The 20,415-nt window shown below is 34.8% G+C and overlaps 1 protein-coding gene across 1 annotated transcript in view; it reads right to left on the bottom strand.

The window, feature by feature from the left end:
• The window catches only part of LOC134798108 (transcription factor sem-2-like), a 94,166-nt gene extending 80,859 nt beyond the window's left edge, over positions 1 to 13,307 (bottom strand). Inside the window, exon 1 of the mRNA XM_063770448.1 lies at positions 12,931 to 13,307. Within this exon, the coding sequence (XP_063626518.1) occupies positions 12,931 to 13,056 (126 nt within the window). The 5' untranslated portion in view covers positions 13,057 to 13,307. The remainder of the gene's footprint in view (positions 1 to 12,930) is intronic.
• Between the last annotated feature and the right edge of the window lie 7,108 nt (positions 13,308 to 20,415).

The following is a 20,415-nucleotide window of genomic DNA, read 5'->3' as shown; positions in this document are numbered from 1 at the left end:
AGTACTTTTTTTCGGCGTAGCGAACTTATACAGCGGGAGAAACGTACAAAAACTGCCATTTGTTGTCGATTTGAATTTGACTACTAAATTGTCAATGAAATTTGTTTTGACACCTGTAATTTTTTTACGTTCCGATATCACCCACTTAATAGATTTTACGGCAATGATATTTTGCGGTCGTTGTATTTACTCAGCTCGCCAAAAAAAAATCATTTGCTATGTGGTACTTATAGATACACAACCTGTTTAAGGGTTAAAATAAAACATAGGTGTTATTTTGTTCAAATACATTATTGATCTGGGTAATTCCCTATGAATGTATTGACAAACTGTGCCTACTACCTACATAAATACTAATTACATATTACTTTTATTGATCTCTGATCTCTAACGTTTTGTCAAGTCATACGAAAATGTATCTTTAATCTACCTTATAAGTTTAATAAGTATTGTATACTTATTGTTATTGTATGTACAAATAAAGATATTTGACACACTGGAAAAGCAAAAAAATACAATCTAAAGTGTATTTATGTTAATCACGATTAAACATTCCACATGAAATCACTCAACCGAAAAACTAACAATTGAACTATTATTTCCAGTCAAGAAACGAACTACATATTATTCTAGTTCACAAAAAACATGGTGATGACATCGCCGCAGGGGGTTAATAGAAACATGTAAGGGCACGTTGTTAAGGCCCGTGTTTTCCCGTCTCTTTTAAACTAGTAATAACAAGGTATCCGTGCTCTCGCCTTATTTGGAGCCTGGGGCCAAACTACACCGGTCTGTACGGGTTGGTCCCTTTTCTACTCAATTATTGTTTGTAAAAAATACAAAAATCACAAGATTTGAGAAGGTCCTTCAATTCCTCATGGATCTCGTCATCAGAAAATCATCAGGGCATTGACAAAAATAGGACTAACTACAATAAAAAAAATTTTTACAAATTTAATCGGTTCATGGTGACGGAGTTTTGAGAATACGGTCATATTGATAACCTCCTCCTTTTTTTGAAGGCAGTTAAACATTTAGCGAGATATTGATTGTCAATCCTTTAAAACTTCTAATTACCTATATAAACAACTGTTTTAAAATTAGTCGGTGGGATTTATTTAACATCCTATTTAAATCGGTTATTCTGAATCATGATTCGCTACAGATTTTTGTGTTTATTATACAAGCGATAGTAGGAGTCAATTTTTTACAACCCCTTTTTAGAAATAACAGAATAGGTTTCTTGTGAAATCTAATTTTTAATACTTTTTAGTGTTTATCATGATTTTTGTAATCAAAACTCGCTAGAATCATGGGTGATTGAGCATATTGCGGTCAGAAACACGTATAAAATAATTTAGACTAGAGTTATTTACAACGGCACAACAAATATATATACGTATAATAAAAAAGGCCAAATGGATTATAATGCATATTTTTTAATTAAATAAAAAATCCTTCTAGAAACTCTTGCATCTTGCAGCCCATAAAATTAAAAAGACATAAAAATCGTGTTCAATTTAGCGTAGAGTGCGGAGTGGACCGGTTCAAGCGAGGCGAGCGAGCGACTAAACGTACAGTAAGTTCAAGGCCAAGCAATTGTGTTTATTATTACTTCGCTTCCTCGTTGCAGTCTAGAAAAAAAAGCTCACGAACAGATGGGGGCATTAGCAGCCTAAGGAAATGTTCTAGCTTTTAGGTTGGTTTCTCTTGAACTAACTTGTTATATTATGTCATAAACTGAACTAGGTATTATACTAAAAAAAAGTAACCAACCGATCGGAACGGAACGGAACCCTACGACTACTGCTAGCACTAGTCGATTGAAGACTGCACAATCGGCTATTACTATATTACATAATTTACATTAATATCTGAATAAGAATAACAACTAATAATAGGGGGCCGATTCGAAGTTTCAAATTTATGTCAATTTGATCTCATTCTGAAATGACTTGCCCGTAATGTTTGTGTATCATGCACGTCAATCACGTGATACATAGGTTAGGTATTGATGCGACCGAAATGCGAAACGAGTAACAACATATACTTTTACTTTTAAATTCTTGAATGTCACCCTAAGTCCGGTGTATGTCAATCAACATTATTTGTTTACTATTTTAGTTAAAATTGTTAAAAATTTGGTAGAAATTTACTATGACATGATTTTATCGCATGTACATACAATATTAACACGTGTCACATATATATTATACTCGTATGTACAATACACCTACTCGTAGTCCATATACTCGCTGTTATCAAAGTTAATTAGAACACTGTAATTCAATACACATTAGCGACGATAATGTAACCGATATTATTGTTTACCGTTGAAAACTTATTGTTTACAATACACGTGTAGAAATAATTAATAATATAGTTAATAAAGTTCTTGGAACCAGTGCATAAACGCAACGCGACTTCGCGTCGCCAAAATTTGACAGGACGCTTGCCCTGAGAATACCTACAGTTATATAAAAGGGACATTATAATACATGTTGTAATGCGATCTCAATATCTATGCAAATACGACACGTGTTTGTTCAACGCATATTATCACATTTACAGTACAAATGATAATAAATCGAGTTATACGAGATCTAAACCTGTTGTAGGAACCGTGCTAGGAAAATATGAGACTGAATATCTAGTTAAATGCATAGCATTTAAAAGAATAGAAAAACTTGCTTATCTTTTATTTGGTTTAGTTAGATTTAAAATAAAATAACGAAATTTAATTATCTTCTTCGACTAATTAAATATTTATGCTACATTAAAAATATGACCATTAAAATAACGATCTACGCAATTTTATGCTAACTATCCGTACCCCAGAACACGGTGCAGGACTAGGCCCAGATCTGTACGTAACCATAATATGTACTATATTTTATGTCTGTATTTTGTACCAAAGTGAAATCTTGTCGTTATGAAAGGGATTATATATATATATATATATATATATATATATATATATATATATATATATATATATATATATATATATGTTATTAGTACTTTTATTAATTCGTTTATATTGGAAAGCTTATGAAGTAACAGAAGTGGAACTATAAAATGAACAACATATAATTAATGTGTATTTTATGGTTCAATTTCTTCCATAATAACATAAAATAGAAATTAGACCTGGATAGAGAAATATCATCATGTTTTACTTCATTGGAACTTAAATTTAGTATTGATATAAAATACAGATATTAATTTCATTGCGATAAACATGAATACTTACAATTCAGGCATTAGGATATTCATTATGGTCGAATAATACTATTAATAATATGGAAACGTCCGTTGCTAGGTTCCATTCAAAATATTTAAATATAATAATGAAAGATAATAGCTTTTGCTTTTAAGGTAATAGAAATAATCGTCATTGGTGTTTGGTGAATATTTCATTACTACAAATAAGCAATTACCAAGAAAATAATGAAATGAATGAAAATAAAGTCGCAATTACATATCAATAATAAACTAAAAGTAATTGATTACCATCAATCGCATACTGGCAAAAGATAGAAAGAAAATAATACAAAACTATAACAAGATAAAACCTTATAAGAGTTTCCATGTGATCTTCTTTACTGTATCGGTTCGAGTCAGAAATAGAAATAACCTGCTTTCCATTAACAAGCAAGATGTTTGAATGCCTAATCTATTATTCTTGGCCCGAAAAAAGAATATTGCGAAACTTAATCTGATTGTGTGTGCGGTCAAGCGTGAGACGATTTTATGGATGGATCCGTATGCTTTTGTACAACGTCTAGCAGCTGCTTACGGAATTAAATAGTGGACCAGGTTACCGCTTTTCTTATCTACGCAAAAGTCACTATACTATCTGAAAGACTTTTAAAGGAAGACCTAAATGAGGTTTCATCATAACGACTAAGGCCCACTTGCACCATTCCACTAACCCGGGGTTAACCAGTTAAACCTGGAGTTACCATGGTTAGCAGTACAATTTGACACTGAGTAAACGGTTTAACCGCATAACCCCGGGTTAGTGGGATGGTGCAAGTGGGCCTTATACATATTTACAACTGTTTTATGAGATATTCATACGAAGTTGCAAGTTCTAAATCAAAATCAATTTACATCAAAAAATTTAATATAAAGTAGTGTATTGTAATTTAACTGCTTATGCCTTCCATGTGTAATTTAGGTAGTTAAGAAGGTTCTTTATTTATAATCATATCTGTCGCTGTATATAATCTTCAATTGCAACCCTTAGATTACAATAATAACGGAAGAGCGGTGCCTCCCAACACAGGCATATATTGCTTACCGGGAGACACCATCCCTCAAATTATATGTACTGTTTTTTATGGAATAAAGAATTATATCTACACACATATCATAAACTCTCTATGATACCTTAAAAATCCGTAAATAATGGCCCACATTACGATAAACTGTTTTGTTACAGCAAATTTCTTATCTGTGAAAATGTGGTAATAGCTTCATTACTATATCAAAATCGATTTGGTAATGAAATTCAAATTTCGAACATCTTTGAAAAAAAAAGCAATTTGATTTGACCCCTATTCTAATATCAGTCGAGATGACGTTTTATTCGAAATCAAATGTCAATTGCATACAATATTGACAAATCTCGCTTGTAAGTTGGTATCGGACGATATGGTAATCGACCCCGACTCTAGTTTGTCTCTGAATTAAAAAAAAAACTACGGATGCGTGACATGCGTGAAAAAAGTTTTCATTTGCCGCCATTTGACGTACAGTTTATCTTTTAATTAGTTTGTAGTAAAAAATAATTTGTTTTGTTGTTTTTAAAGTAACTATAACAAAAGTTTCGTGTAAAATGTGCGATAAAGATATTTCGGAGACGCCAGCTCATATCTGCGAGTTCCGCCAGAGAGGAAAGTGCCCCAATGTCGGTTGTAATATGAGGTTAGTGAATATATCATAGAAAGTTTATAATATGTGTGTAGATAAAGCAGTGTATGTAACTGTACATAATGAGGCGTTAAAACACTCGTGTGATACTATTATGAAACTCATTTCATTCGTTTCATAAACCCACACTCGTATTTTAATGCCTTTCATTATGTAGCAGTCACATAAACTACTATTGTATTTTGTATTTTGTATTTGTATTTGTAACCCTTTCTTTTATACCTATGTTTTCTCTGAGCTGAACACTCAGTTTTACCAAAAGAGTATTTCGACGGAACCCTATTACCAAAGTGATGTTTTTCCAATTACCTAACTCCACAGGTGAATCTTTATTTCCGAGCCCTTGTTTATTTTCCACAGTTCAATCAATTAGGCCACTGCATTCCTTATGGATTTCCGACGTTTCAGTTTTAGTTAAAAGGGTTTCGTTATTAACTAGAGTGGAGTATAGGTTAAAAGATTGTTGAAATCGTTTCCTGGATCAGTCTTGTTAGTAAAATCACTATTCTTAAACATTCATTAATCTACATAACTACCTATCAAAATATTTATGACCTTCATGATTCGATTTTTGCTTGTCATCGCCGTCTGTTTGAAATAAAATGGAAATAATAATATAACCTACTAAATTCAATCTGTCACAAGTAGACTCAATCTAAAAAGCGTAAACTTGGTTTATATTTTCCCGTCCGTCAAAATGATTAAAAGTATAGCCCCGCATAAAACTGGATCCCCAAAGCATTTTTTCAAGCAACGATCTCGAAACTTTTAGCTTTAAGACTAAACTTAGCTCGTTTGAACCCCTTTGAGACTAAACTTAAATTTAGTAGCACCAAGTAAACACTTCAGGCTGGATGGTATCCAGAGCCCGGCGTTTGCCAAGTAACGTACAGAAATCAGAAATTATAATAATTGTTGATGATTCCTTTTGGTAGTAAATTTAGGGCAAGCAATTTAGTTTAGGGTTAGGGGGCCGGGTAGGTACCTATAACGCCGCGTTTTAAATGCTTAAATCGTTAATTTACTTACTGCAGATAAATAGTTCCAGTTTCAAGATATGTTATAAGCTTATCATCATCTTTATTACGTCCTACAGCTGGGCTTTCTTTAGATAAATCAGAGATAATGTGTTTTAAGTATTGCTCACGTCGTTTGATTTAATCTCTAGCTTTGGATTATGCGGTTCTACTTTTAAAATGATGTTGTGTTGATTGTTAGATGATGATTGTGATGTAGATAAAATTTTAATGATTAACTTTAATGCAATTTGTTTTCAATTGCAGAAGAATTTAATAGCTTACAAAGAAGAACATAGAAAGAGGTATCATTTTCAGGACTATGCCATAAAGCTAATAAATTCGATTTCAAGTTTCAAAAAGTAAGTAAAAATCTACACGTACCGTTTAAAAAGTGGCCGTCCAACCGCCAGTGTACCAAGTTTTGATAAAACTTCGCAGAATGGAAATTCGAGGCGGGTGATTAATTTGCCCAACGTATAAAGGATTTACTCAGGAGTCACGCCAGCCAACTATTGCCAACGGCTTTTTATGTTCAAACACTTACACGGCTTTGGAAATACAAGCTTTGGGAATGTTTAAAGTGTCATAGTTGGCTTTAAATTCAATTCGATTTTCTGTTTTAAATATATTTGGTTGTCTGGCAGATGCCCAAATAATCATTTGACTTAAGAGCTTTGTAAAAAAGCTGGTATTAGTTTGAATAACGAAAAGGTATTTAATTTTAAACACTCAATATTATAATATTCATATTCATCAATATGTATTCATTGTTCCTTTTTATCTTTTATGAGATCAAAGCCTAACTATCGTGATCAAATTTTCGTCTAAGCCACTCTAAACAGTAAGCACAGGATATTACAGAATTCTATTATAAGATAACCTAACAAATTCCCCAGGCCCGTCAGCACAAGCAGCGCAAGGAATCTAATTTCCTGCTGAAACTATCAAAGATATTCCAGACTGGAATACAAGGGTTCTAAAGTATCAAACTCCAAGTCCTGACTCCAGCAGATTTTTATAAACCAAGTTAATTCAACCGGTTATTGAGGCGAAGCAAGTTGGTACACGCAAACTTGTGCGATACAAAAGTTGCTGCGGTGCAAAATTCCGATAAAGATAAACGCAAGTTAAGTGAATTTTCAACTAGATTAAGCGAAGAAATATAAAGAAGTATACGTGCAGGTAACGTTAAAGAATACACACGTGATGGTAAAATAAAATTTGTAATAAAAATGCATTTCATTTATAAATGTAATAAGACGTTTTACTCTTAATCGATGTAATAACATCCAGTAATAGTAATGTTTAAGAACTTTATACCTATGTATACGCTGGTCAACAAGAAATCTCATTTAAGTTCCATAAGAGTATTATTACTTATGAAATAATTTCAAATCTGAACAAAACGAAAGTCAAGGTTGGTAGGGCTGCTATCAACATTAAACAAAATCATACCGTACCCGTCTGATTTAATAACAAAACAACAAAAGCTAAAAAAGAGAGTCCGGTACCGGTTTTGGTGAGCGATTTAAGCAAAGGTCATTGTCGATAATACTCGGCGCGGAACTGGTTCTCGGTAATGTTAGTCTTGTGCCGATTTAAGTTTAACCGAAGGAATAGACTAGATTTGTTAGGAAACTAACCAGAGTTCTAAAGAGTTCTAGAAAGATTTGAAGGGAATGTTTGAACTAGATTATGTTTGTTTTCAAAAGTTGAGAAATTTTAGATTATTAAAGATACAGTAAAAAATCTAATACACATAATTACTAAAAATATAGTCGACCGACTTGTTTCTTTTGATTAGAATGTTCTACAAATTGTGAATATTTAACGCATAAAATTATCAGAAAATGCCGAGCGCCATTAATATAAACGCTTAAAACGGAATTGAGTGTGCGTGCACTAATAATTAAATTACCCTGAAAGGCTTTATAAATACCGGTTTACGACGGCTGTAGAACTATTATAATACCTCAATCGCCTTAGATGAAGCCCATATTGTTCCGAGCCCTATTAAAATTATTAATTGCGTGTCCTTCAGCGAGCATGCAAATAAAAGAGAAAATTCGAAAGTGTCGAGTATACCGTGTCATCTCGTGTTTAAAAACCAGTCATGAAATTTATCATTTTAAAATTGCAGGCGACCTCGATGGGGTCAACGGAGACCCAATATTTACGATGTCATTTCAAGATTTAAACCTTTGTCGAGAGAAGATCGAGTTACAAACGTTCTCGAGTGACGAAAACAGCAAAGCTCTATAAGAACGTGATTCGTAGGCCCATTACAAGTAGCTAAGTAAAAACAACGAGGCACTTAACAACTTGAGGACCCAGCTATTTATAACATCGAAAAGCAATAATACAAATAACATCCTTACGATTTAACGGCGCGTTGTTCGGAGCGATAACACGACGCCGACCTTCCATTACTTTCCAATCAAACTTCCACAATAAAGTTGCTTCGTCTAAAAACACCTAATCAAGCCAGCGACTTAAGGGGAGCCGTGAAACTTGGGCAAGTTTTTGGGGATCCAATCAACATACATAAATCGCTAATGGGGTAAGACTTGGAGGAGTAAATGTCTGAAATGAACTTGTTCGGAATACATGAATAAACACCCTAAATGGTATCTCCGAAGGCCCGCGCTCATTTTGTGTAATGAATTTTGATTACACCGTCCTTCACTAACGAGACTTACAGAAATTGTTGATGGAAGTCATTCTGATTAGGCCTCTTGAAGCCTTGATTTAGTCGAACACAAACGCAATTCCATTTCAAACAGCTCAAACAAAACGTGAACTAGGTTCGCATAAAGCGAGTAATCACATTTAACGTTGAAAAGTTCAAATATCCAATTTTGTAAAACCGACGCTTGTTTACCGTAGAGTAAATGAACCCGTATGCGGAAAACAGGAGTGAAGGATATATTGGTTTATTTTTGTTGTTTCCCATGGAAGTTGTTCTTGCGTTTTTCAGTCCGTGTCAAACGGGCCCGGAATTTATTGCTATTTGCAGTGTCGACTTTCTGTTTTCACATGTCACGAGTTTGGTAAGTCTCGGATCCGCGGCGAGACCGCGAACTCGCGCTGCTGTTTTTCAAAAACACCGCACCCAGACTATTCAATAACCTGTGTACTTGTTGAGTTTGATAGACACGTCTGTTCTTGAGCGGTAATTTTCTTGGGCAACATTCGCCGTTCCCCGGCATATAATGGTGCCATTAAATACCACCCACAAGTGTAGAGCAAATTGCATTTGCCGACATAGGTCCGTATTTTACAATCAAATGTTGATTTGCACAGAACTGCCAACACTGCATTAGGGTACATAAATTTGCTTACTTAAGCGATAAACTTATGCGAGGAAAGGATTTTAACACAGAATTGTTTTCGAATGGTTACCAGCGCTCTTAAAGTTAAATTATTACCCCGATACAACGCTCCGAAATTTAATGCCAACCCCTCGCATATACAGAAGTTCGAAACTTGAAGTAAAAATGTAATCGGAATAGCTGAAATTCTCAAACAGGGCATTTCGTGAGTAGCAGTTGTAAGCAAACCGACGATAGTAGACAAACACGAAGGAAAAGTTAGCGTCGGGCTTAACAAAGTGCCTTTTCTTTCTAGGAAGTGCTTAAAGTAAATTAAAAGCTGGCGAGGCGGGTTTTTCAGTTTCGATTGTATAATGTAACAATCGCTTTGGAGCGGACAATAGTGTTAAAGGTACTAGGAGGCGTGAATCAACCTTGGTGGAAAGGTATAGTCGAGCGGCCGGCAACAGCGCTACGCTAGCAAAAAACAAAAACCGACTAGAAACAAGTCCGCAGTTCGCTCGGTTCAAATTATAATGACCCGAGACTCCGCCCTAAGTTAATTTTGTTATTTTTTGTAAGTTTTTTTTCCATTGTTATTTTTTAGCTCGTATCATGATTTATCAATCTTCACTGGGATTGTGCAACTGCGTTGTTTTTGTTAGATATCGCGTATCGTGATGATTGAACGTCGCTAATTTCTTAAGCTATTGTAGTTAATCCATTATGTTGTAGTAATGGTTTTAATCGTTTCCGCGTGATAATTATCACTGAGAGCAACTGACTTGCAAGTTGTTTTTTTACTATCAATTTTAGATCATAAATCTAATACATAGATTTAATGTATCTCGCCGTAGTTTTCTAGGTAAGATTAAACACCTTTATATCAGCAGAATTGATGCCTTAAGATTGGTAGAAGACTAATCAAGATATTATGTCTTACAAAAGTTGTTACTCTTCATAGGTATAAATAGCTGGAACAATTCTAATGAAAATTCATACATAAATGCAAATGAAAAGTTATCTTTAATGCAGCATGGTGTAAATAAACAAAACTTTATTAAACCCATTTGTTTCTACGCAATTAAGATTTTTATGATCTGATAATTCGCTCAGTGGCTGTTAATTAAGGCCTAAGCGAATCCAGGAGCTAATTACGGAGATCGTGTCAAGACAATTTTCCTGAATATTCCGTTGAGTTGAAACAAGCGCGAATGACCTAAGATTATCATTTCCTAGTACCACTCACAGTTTAAGAGCAACAGACGTATGTGTAGAATAAAATTAAGCTTTAATGCTCTTTTGGAGTTGAATGCACGCGAGCACGCATTGCACAGACAAGCAAACACGCTCGTCGGCACGAGGCACACACACAGACAGAGCTAAAAATATTACGGGTTGACATTGAAAATGTTAATGCACCCGTACCCTGGGCGCATTTTACGTATTTCGCTTCGCGGATAGGCAGTGCCTCTCGTTTTATCGATTGTTGTGACTGATATCGCTTCATTTGCGACGTCATATCACCGGTTAGTGCGATAATTTGAAAAGTTGTTTGTCGTGTCATCGCTCTTGTGAACGTTAATCTTGGACAGTTCACGAACTTCGTTACGAGTATGACTCAAATATCTTGAGTTCACAACACTTCAAGGTTTTCTCGCGAATTATAGTCAGTTTTTTTATGAAGTACTGCCCATAGGAAATAGTATGGAACGCTCATTTGTTTCTTGCGTAAAAAATGTATGGCGTAGTACTTTATTTATAGTTAAAACATTTTTTGGGCCGTGTTAGGCTTGTCTAAATTCCTAACGCATATACAGTTTATTTTTGTTTTTCTTGTAGTACTATGTACCTATACACTTTTAGTCAAACTATGACCATTATACCAGTTCATCGATTTGTAAAAAATAAACAGGTGTTTAAGATAACTAGGAGACAAATCAAATTATTTTATGAAATATTTTTTGATTTGTGTTTCTGAGTAATCACACTACGATACATAAATTATAAACTTAATTATAGCTATTTTAATTTTACTAACTTGAAGTTACACAATACACATATATGTACGGTGTCTATAAATGTTTTTTTTTTTTAATTTTGAACAGATTTATTACTTTTGCGTTGTAAATCTAAACTTTAACCCCTAGTGTATCGTTCATTCGTTTAGGGTCGTCATCGTTTATAGGTTAGGTTAGAACTTTACTGATTTAAATACATATTTATTAATAACTATGTCTAGACTTTATCGTCAACAAATTTAATGACTTTAAAATAGGTTTTGGACTTCCAGTAAAACGCCGATTTTATAGTTCTGTTAAATAACTTATTTCAATGCAATAAATTTAGTTGTGCGATTCTAAGAGGCACGTGTTAAATCACTTAGAATTTTATTGTTAATGTGCAATCTTATGATTAATGGGTAATTTAATAACGTTTTTAATATTTTATTGATTATATAGGTGTGTTACTTTAATAATGTTAATATATTCGTTTTCTAGAATTAATTTCAAGGCATAAGTCAGATGCAATGCCCAAGCCAAGGAGAAGTAAATTGCGAAATTTGATAGTAGGTATTTTTTACCTTTAATTGTTAATATTATTTAATATAATAATATTTAGGTAATAAGAGGAAAAAAGGCCCACATATCAAATTTTGAACGCAAACTTAAGTTTTGTAATGAGAAAAACACTAAGTCATACCTATTTCGTAAAATAGCACTTGCACAAATTTTCGAACAATTTAACTATTTGCACATACATTTATAACTGTATTTCAGCACCAAATTGGTTTTTATTACATAAACTTGTGTATAATGTGGATCACAACATTCACATTTTTCGAGACAGTTGAAATTTTGCAAAAATGTAGTAAATACGTTTTTTTACCATAGATTGTCACTATGGCGTTTAAAAAAATAGTAGGACGAAGATCACCTTCGTATTTTGTGTGTCATTGGATTTAATGCATTTGCGGAAACTAATTTGTATTTTAATGCCTTTAAATGCAAAAATATGGCCTCATTCGTATTCATTCCGTTCGCTGCGACGACAACACGCCTATGAATAATTTTATTCACGAGTTTATTTACTTGTATCTATTTTTCCGCATTTTTATCTAAATAGTACTTTCTCGCGTAGATTATCACAAAAACATGTTTACGGCGTGATAAACGAACTTACTGCGCATTTCACTCGTTACAAATAAACATTCAAATCATTCGATTACGAATTTAGATCACTTTTTTTCGTAGGTAGTCATGGTCCGTGGCACACGTTTAAAAAAACTGTTAGAATTTTACGGTCTCAAAATTCAAATTTAGAATAGAATTTTGTTATTTAAGTAGGTACGTTCAAAATTCAAATGTCATTGAGTTGTATATTTTTGTTTTCGCGAAAAATTGGTTTGTTTTTTTTTTGTTTTGAAGGTAACCTAGACTTGTTTCGACAGTTGTGTTTTCAAGTTTTAAATTTTGAAAGTCGTTTTTTGTTTTGATTTTACTTGTAGCTCCATAATTTTTTATTTATTTCATTTTAAATGTTTTTTTCTTCAATTTCAGTGTAATTTGAAGTTAATTTTTGTCGATTAAATTTTTGACTTGTAATTTATTTTAATCACTTTTCCACACTTTTACCAATTTTTCACTTCGCAAAAAACTTACCTGTGTAGCATCCGTATAAGGTGTGGACGAGTTTTTGTCCACCAACTGGGAACCGAACACCGGACCGGCGCTCGAAGTCGGCGACATGGACCGAACATCCGACACTTGTTGGGGCACCATTTTCATTAAAAAAAACACAACACAGTCACACTGTTTTTATAGTTTTTCACGCCTCTCGGCAGTCGCACCGGAGATTTCCCAATACCTTGAAACAATCCTATGAAACTCCTTTATTACTCGAACGTCTTCTTTAGCTCCAAAAGTCATAATTTTATCGTTACCCTACCGCAGCGTGAGTTCATATGCTGCGAGCGGTGATCATATCAATTGTGACGTTCGCACTCCGCGAAGGCTGCGGACCGACTGGATGGCAAGCAACGTGCTGTCAATATACCCAGCTCAGCTGTTCGCCCCGCCCCCCGCGGGCGCAGGCGCCCCGCGCGCCCCGCGACCGCCATTCGGGCAACGACGCTCGAGGCAAACGCACGCTGCATCATGCGTTTAGACAAACATCATAAGCGTCACATATTTACGATTGCTTGTCATCCGTGGCAATGGTAAGAAGATGACGTAGCGTAGGGACGCACGGTGTCACATGCGTGTTGACTACATACACCATGAACACATAGGTAGGTAGGTACTAATTGCTATGGTACCTTCCTAAATTTTACCTAGTTTAACCTCCCCTAATTTGAAATGACGTAATTTATGAATAGCCCCTTGTAGGTATTAACAAGATTTTATATATAATTAATCATATGAATTATACTTACTGACCTAATTAATTTCGCAATAAACATTATTTTATCGTATTATTTCAAGGTTAACAAAAAGGTATCGGTTTAATGATTCATATGTAGGTAGGTACTTAGGTACTCATAACACTCAAGTAGCTTGCAACTCTACTATATGAATCAAATAAGCATGGTCTAATAAAACATGGTCTTCTATTCCCAGAGTGACACGCGATTACGTCACAATAACATTGCCACTTTATTTCAACATAACATGTTACATGGGTACATTATACCTATGGTTAATAAGTTAAAATATTTCTTTATAATTTTATAATTTTCATTTATATGTATTTTAGCTTAAATTTTACAATAACACGTCATTTTTAATTACTCGTTAGCAATATCTTCCGATTCACGAAAGAAATTTCAGACTTTCGGGTAATTCCGTTTATACTACTGGTACCACAGGATAGCGCTGTGGACATTTGACAATTCGGATCTAGATAACTTCATGCCCTGACCGTCATCCTTGTCGAACGCGTGTTAATTGTTATTTCCTTCTCGCTCAGTGTCAGCAGTCGCAGTGTTTTCCAAACTTTTCACGTCGTAAGCTTGGTAATTAATGTGTAACTGTGAATTAGTTTTTTAAACGTTTGTCTTGTATAGATAAATAAAGTTTAATTTAATACATTAGATTTGTTTTATTTTACTATGTTTCTACATGAATAACTTAAAATTAATGCCGTTAAAATAATTTTCACCGTTGGTTAAAATTCTCCCACATTTCAAAGTTTGAGAACCTGTAAACAGCATGATGACGTAGGCGCGTGTCAGTTAGGTCATACGCGAATCTCGGAATGGAGTACCAGGCGGAGTATATTATTATACCATGCAAATAAGTTTATTCATTTATATTTTAATGAAATGCTAAGATAATTGTTTGTAATGTCAACAGTTTCATAATATTTTTACAACTATTATCAAGCCTGATTAATGACTAAGTATGTATTAAAATATACTTTTATGGACCCAATCAATGCATACTATTAGAAGTATTAGAACAAATTAAATTATTTTCTGAAAATATTTTAATTTGTTTTTATTTCAAGAAGAAACATTACTATACAGGGTGATCAATCCAAATGGGTCAGTATGGAGAAGTCGGAAACTATGAGAGATAGCGAAATCTGTTCTTAGGAACCATGGTTTCGATTTTAGATTTAATAATAATGGCATTCAATTTTTTTTTAAATCTATCATACATAACCGGGATTCGAACCTGGTCAATATTCTTGTTGTTTGTTTGTATGGCAACTTTTAAACGATGCGTGATAGGTGGGGGATGCTCGACCAAATCATAGAGGGCCCCGAGACAAAACAAACTACATTAATTTTTGTATAGGTAAATTATAAAATGTAATAAATGTCATATAGGTACTGAGAAAAAGTGACCAAGGCCTCCATTGCTCCAGGCTCACTTGCTTGCTCATTAGGCTTGGTAATTTTTTCGCAGTTTATGACATTTATTTTAGTTTGTAATCAATTAAATTTTTATACTGTGTAAAAAAAACAATTTTAGTACTTTTGACAAAACTACTTATTTTAAATAAATATATTTTTTGAGTATGCAACAAAAAGTGCCTATAAATACAATAAACTCAATAGTATTACAATTATAAAAGATTTAAGTCTAGAAAATATAATTATATTTTTCCATGTTTTTATCAAAATATACCTAATGAAACGTGTAGTTACGCACACACAATAAAACTCTTATTTATCTGTATAATTTAATAGCATTTTACTTGATTGATTAATTAATTAAATGAAATAACTTTTTATTGCACATCTTAAACAACATAAAAACGACTCTAAGTAATAAAATATAAAATTACTTATACTAATTTAACTTTTTCCTAAAATATTCTGAATTCACAAAGTAATACCTAGTATTTTGAAATAATTTCACAAGTCTAACTAAACTTGTAAATTGATACTAATTAAAAACTAATCTTATCGACATTATTAATATATAACTTTTACAATGAAGCCAAGAAGCTTAATTTGAAATTATTGTTACGTAACAAATTATAGGATACGTAATAGTTACAAATTTTGGTAACTTTTACATTGACATTGAAAACTTCACAGTCAATGCCTTTATAATATAAGAACAGGTGTACAGTCAGCAGCAGAAGTTGCTAAGCGGGCGAGGTGTTCAAAATTACCTTGGCGCGCTCTTAGGGCCCGATTCGGATTTTGTAATAGACATCTATTAGATATATTTAATTACACAAACGGGTCTACCGCGATATAATTTCATTGTTTTTACCTTTAATTCCGACGTGACCACAGCTGGTGCAACTCAGCTGAAACGTCGGAATTAAAGGTAAAAACAATGAAATTATATCGCGGTAGACCCGTTTGTGTAATTAAATATGTGTACAAAACGCGAGGGTTTAAAGTGTTACATCTATTAGATATCTTTTAGACATCGCCAAGATACGATAACGATTTGTTTAGGATCTAACTTGTCAAATTTGACATTTCCGCGATTCTGGATATTAAATTACTCTTGAACGATTTCCACAAGATATTACTTAGAGATCTAATTCACATCTAATAGATATCTAACACGATCTATCTTAAAAGTGACATTGGTTGCCCGAATAGCGCTGCAATAGAGAACTAGTTGAAATCTAAACTATAACGTATCTAGAATGGATCTAGTACGTGTCGTCTCTTGTGAATATCTTGAAGTTCGAATACGGCAGTTATTCTCTTAACAATAAAGTCGCGTCAAGATCATTTTGAACAACTCTCCCGCTTAGCAACTATAAAGTCGCGTCAAGATCATTTTGAACATCTCTCCCGCTTAGCAACTATTGCTGATCAAAGTTAATTTGTACTCGCAGATGGTTTAATGTAAGTATTTGATTTTCGACCTTAATAATAAGCAAAATAAAGTCAATATTACATTCGCAGAGATCATGTAACTAGTACAAATTCAAATGGCAGATAGGTTATATGCTATCTTCTCATACCTAGAATAAAAATATTTGCCTACGTTTTTTCTTCATAGCTACGCATGTTTTTCGTAAATTACAAATTGTTACTTGTGTAGAAGTGAAAAAAGCGAGGGCAAAATTTTTTCTTCCCTAAAATGGCAGATTATTCTCATGATTAGAATCATGAGAATAATCTGTCATTTTAATTTCGCAAACGATGTATCAAACACCCTGTATAACCAATTATGTATTAACCATGTCGTTTTAAAATGAGAACGTAATCTTCGATTGTATGGGAGTGGCTTTTTGGCGGCGGGTTCGTGTGACTGTTAACACATTCAGGGCCAAGAACCCGACTGTCGGGTACACTGTTCGTAGCGACAACGCGCTACATACGGCGAAACCGTGGCTACTCGCTACGAGCGTAACCCCACTTAGTGCCAATGAATGTGTTAAATAAAGAAATCTCCCGTTCCCACTAATATTGTTTGTACCACCTCCAGAACTGCAGCGACCCTCACTTGATTTATATAATCGTTTTCCAATACTAGTTGGTGGGACCACTCTGGACTAGGATAGTGTTGCCAAAGGTACTTACTTCTAGCAAAGACATATGTAACTTCGTATAAAATGAATAAAGTCTAAGGAAAAAATCGGGCAAGTGCGAGTCGAACTCGCGCACGAAGGGTTCCGTACCATATAAAAAAAAAAACAAAAAAAAAGCAAAAAAAAAAACGGTCACCCATCCAAGTACTGACCACTCCCGACGTTGCTTAACTTTGGTCAAAAATCACGTTTGTTGTATGGGAGCCCCATTTAAATCTTTATTTTATTCTGTTTTTAGTATTTGTTGTTATAGCGGCAACAGAAATACATCATCTGTGAAAATCGGTTCGGTTCACGGTTCGTGAGATACAGCCTGGTGACAGACAGACGGACGGACGGACGGACGGACGGACGGACGGACGGACGGACGGACGGACGGACGGACGGACAGACGGACAGACGGACAGACGGACGGACGGACAGCGAAGTCTTAGTAATAGGGTCCCGTTTTACCCTTTGGGTACGGAATAGATGGCAGTAAATTTACTGCGACTACAAAATTTACTATGACAGGACCCCTCTATACTATCTATTCTCTTTGCTTCTAGTTATTATCGAGGGCATTATGAATTTTGGTACGTGGCAATTCAAGCTTAGGTTGTCTGGAAGTGATCGCTTTAATCCCGCCTGTTGCCACCTTTATTTACATTGTAAATCTGTTTTTGAATATGTATTAATTATGAGACATAATTATGGCAAATATTTAACGATAAGAAAAGTCATGTTATAATACTTAGTTATAATAATTGCACATTAATGTAAATAACGAGAAGGGGAATCATTTTCCACCGTGACACAGTACGGGGATCAGTACGGTTACCATCAGTTTGTCACTGACATAAACGCCGTCGAGAACGTAATTTACTTTCTATACATCCCGTTTGCACTAATATGCGAGTGCGAGCGAGATGTATAGAAAGTAAATTACGTTCTCGACGGCGTTTATGTCAGTGACAAACTGATGGTAACCGTACTGGGGGCCGATTTTTGAATTTCGCTCGGTTTCGTGTATTTCGTTCATTAATATCTCCACTACTAGGCATTTAATTTCTACTAATAGAATTGAAATCGAGCGGTCAATACCACTAGATTCCAAATTTCGATCGCTCGTATTTAAAAAATTAGCAATTCGCCGTTTTCCACCGATTTTCGAGTGACGAAATCGAGCGATCGAAATTCTAAAATCGGCCCCCAGATGACGCTTACAAGTTAATTAGAATGATAAGTTTTATTACTTGTAAGCAGTTGTGAGCTACGTAACGCTAAATAAAGTTTTTTTTTATAACATAAGATAATTATGACACAAACATACAATAGTACATTGTGCAACATGGGGCGTAAGTTCCGGCAAGCCGTCGCGATTTAACTTACTCTCGTTTGCAATATTATTACGCCCCGAGTTACACACAATGTTTTTCATCACACTTGCGATACAAAAATTAAGTATAAAGACAAAAAACTGTTAATTATGGCACTAGAAACTTCATAACTACCTAGGGAGAACGCTTTTTCTATAACTCCCGCTAAACCTGCGTGCAATTCCACATTTACTGAGCGAGTGTGATAAAACACTGTTTGCTGTTATATTAAGACACACGCTGTATAATTATAAACACTAAATTACGATATATTCTAAATTTTAGTGATTACAATAACATAACCTCCCTTTTTTCTGTCCTAGCATTTCATTCGCCAGGTATTTATTATAACAAAACTTCAAACAATACTCACTTTTATTGTTTTCCATAATTAATAACAATTATCGTAATAAGTGTAGCAAACTCATGAATTACGTATTAATGTTGAAAACTATCGCACTAGCCGTGTGCGTCACGGCAGCACGACCACCTGACGCAGGTTAATTCGTGACCAGCGATAAATGTTTAAAAAGCCCTGTAGTTTGGGAGCTGGCGGGTAATTTTCGTGCATTTTAATTTAATTTACTAATGTCACAGAATAAATAATAGTACTAGGAACAGAAGACTCACTCTCTAACAAAACGCGGCTGTTACGATCACCACCGATATGGTCGCTAGGTGGCGACAGCGCCACGCGCGGCTTATGGCTTTCCCCAAAATTGGGGCGGAACGGATGTACTTTTAGGTACCTGTAGCAAAGCGACGAAATCGCGGAGTGAGCCACGCCTGCTTAATGTATGTAGTAAAATAATATGATAAGGTGTATGTAAAGTAGTGTTATTTAGCCCTCTCGCGCATGAGAGGAGGCCTTTGCCCAGCAGTGGGACGTATATAAGCTGAAATTATTATTATAATGTTTGCCATTTGATATTAATTTATCATTAAGTTGTCTTTGAAGGCAAACGCTTATTAGTTTCTCTTTTAACTGTAAAGTGATAGCAGCAAGAAATCGTTAAAGGCTTTATAAAAACCTAGCGCTTGCGCGAATTCTTCTGTGTCAGCAAACGATCATACGGCTTGTCTTGCGGTAAGTGGTTACCGTGGCATATAAACGCCTGAAATACCAAAGGTGTAACATGCGCGTTGCTGTCCCTACAGAAACCTGAATACTCCTTTTCCCACACTGACTTCCCTTTGTAGTCCCTCGAGTGAACCTGCCTTAGTAAATCGTGGCATGGTGATGTTATTTAATGATATATCGTTTTCAGTTTCACAAAACATCAACCCCCCTCCCCCCACAAACCGCACGGCAGCTGGCACCCGACTTAGCGTAATGCTTTTATTGAGAGAAACCTGTAGGCCTATTCTGTTATATTATAACACATTTTTCATCTTATTTTGATACGACTTTCATGATGAGGACCAATCAGCGTTGCGGCTCATGCTGATTGGTGCTAAATGAAAAGTGACCAGGGTGCTTAGCCAACGTGTTAATCGTTAACGCGTAGCGTAGTCATCTCTCTCTATCACACTTCCTTATTAGTGCGACAGTAATTGTTGCGTTTCATTCGCTACGGAGCGTTAATAATTGGCACGTTGGCTACGCACCCTGGTAATTAAATGCAATCAGACCTGCTGTCGTTACCTGAGACCTGCGGGCTCAGCACGGTTCCATTTTTATCGACTATCACTATGCGCGTCCCTTTCGCACTTACATACTTGTTAGAACGTGACAGGCATGGTGACAAGGGATAAAAACGCGACCGTGCTAAGCCG

Source organism: Cydia splendana, chromosome 16, assembly GCF_910591565.1.
Source record: "Cydia splendana chromosome 16, ilCydSple1.2, whole genome shotgun sequence".
In the NCBI taxonomy this organism is placed as follows: Eukaryota; Metazoa; Arthropoda; class Insecta; order Lepidoptera; family Tortricidae; genus Cydia; species Cydia splendana.
Note: the sequence above shows the minus strand (reverse complement) of the source record. Positions and strands in the feature narration are given on the sequence as shown.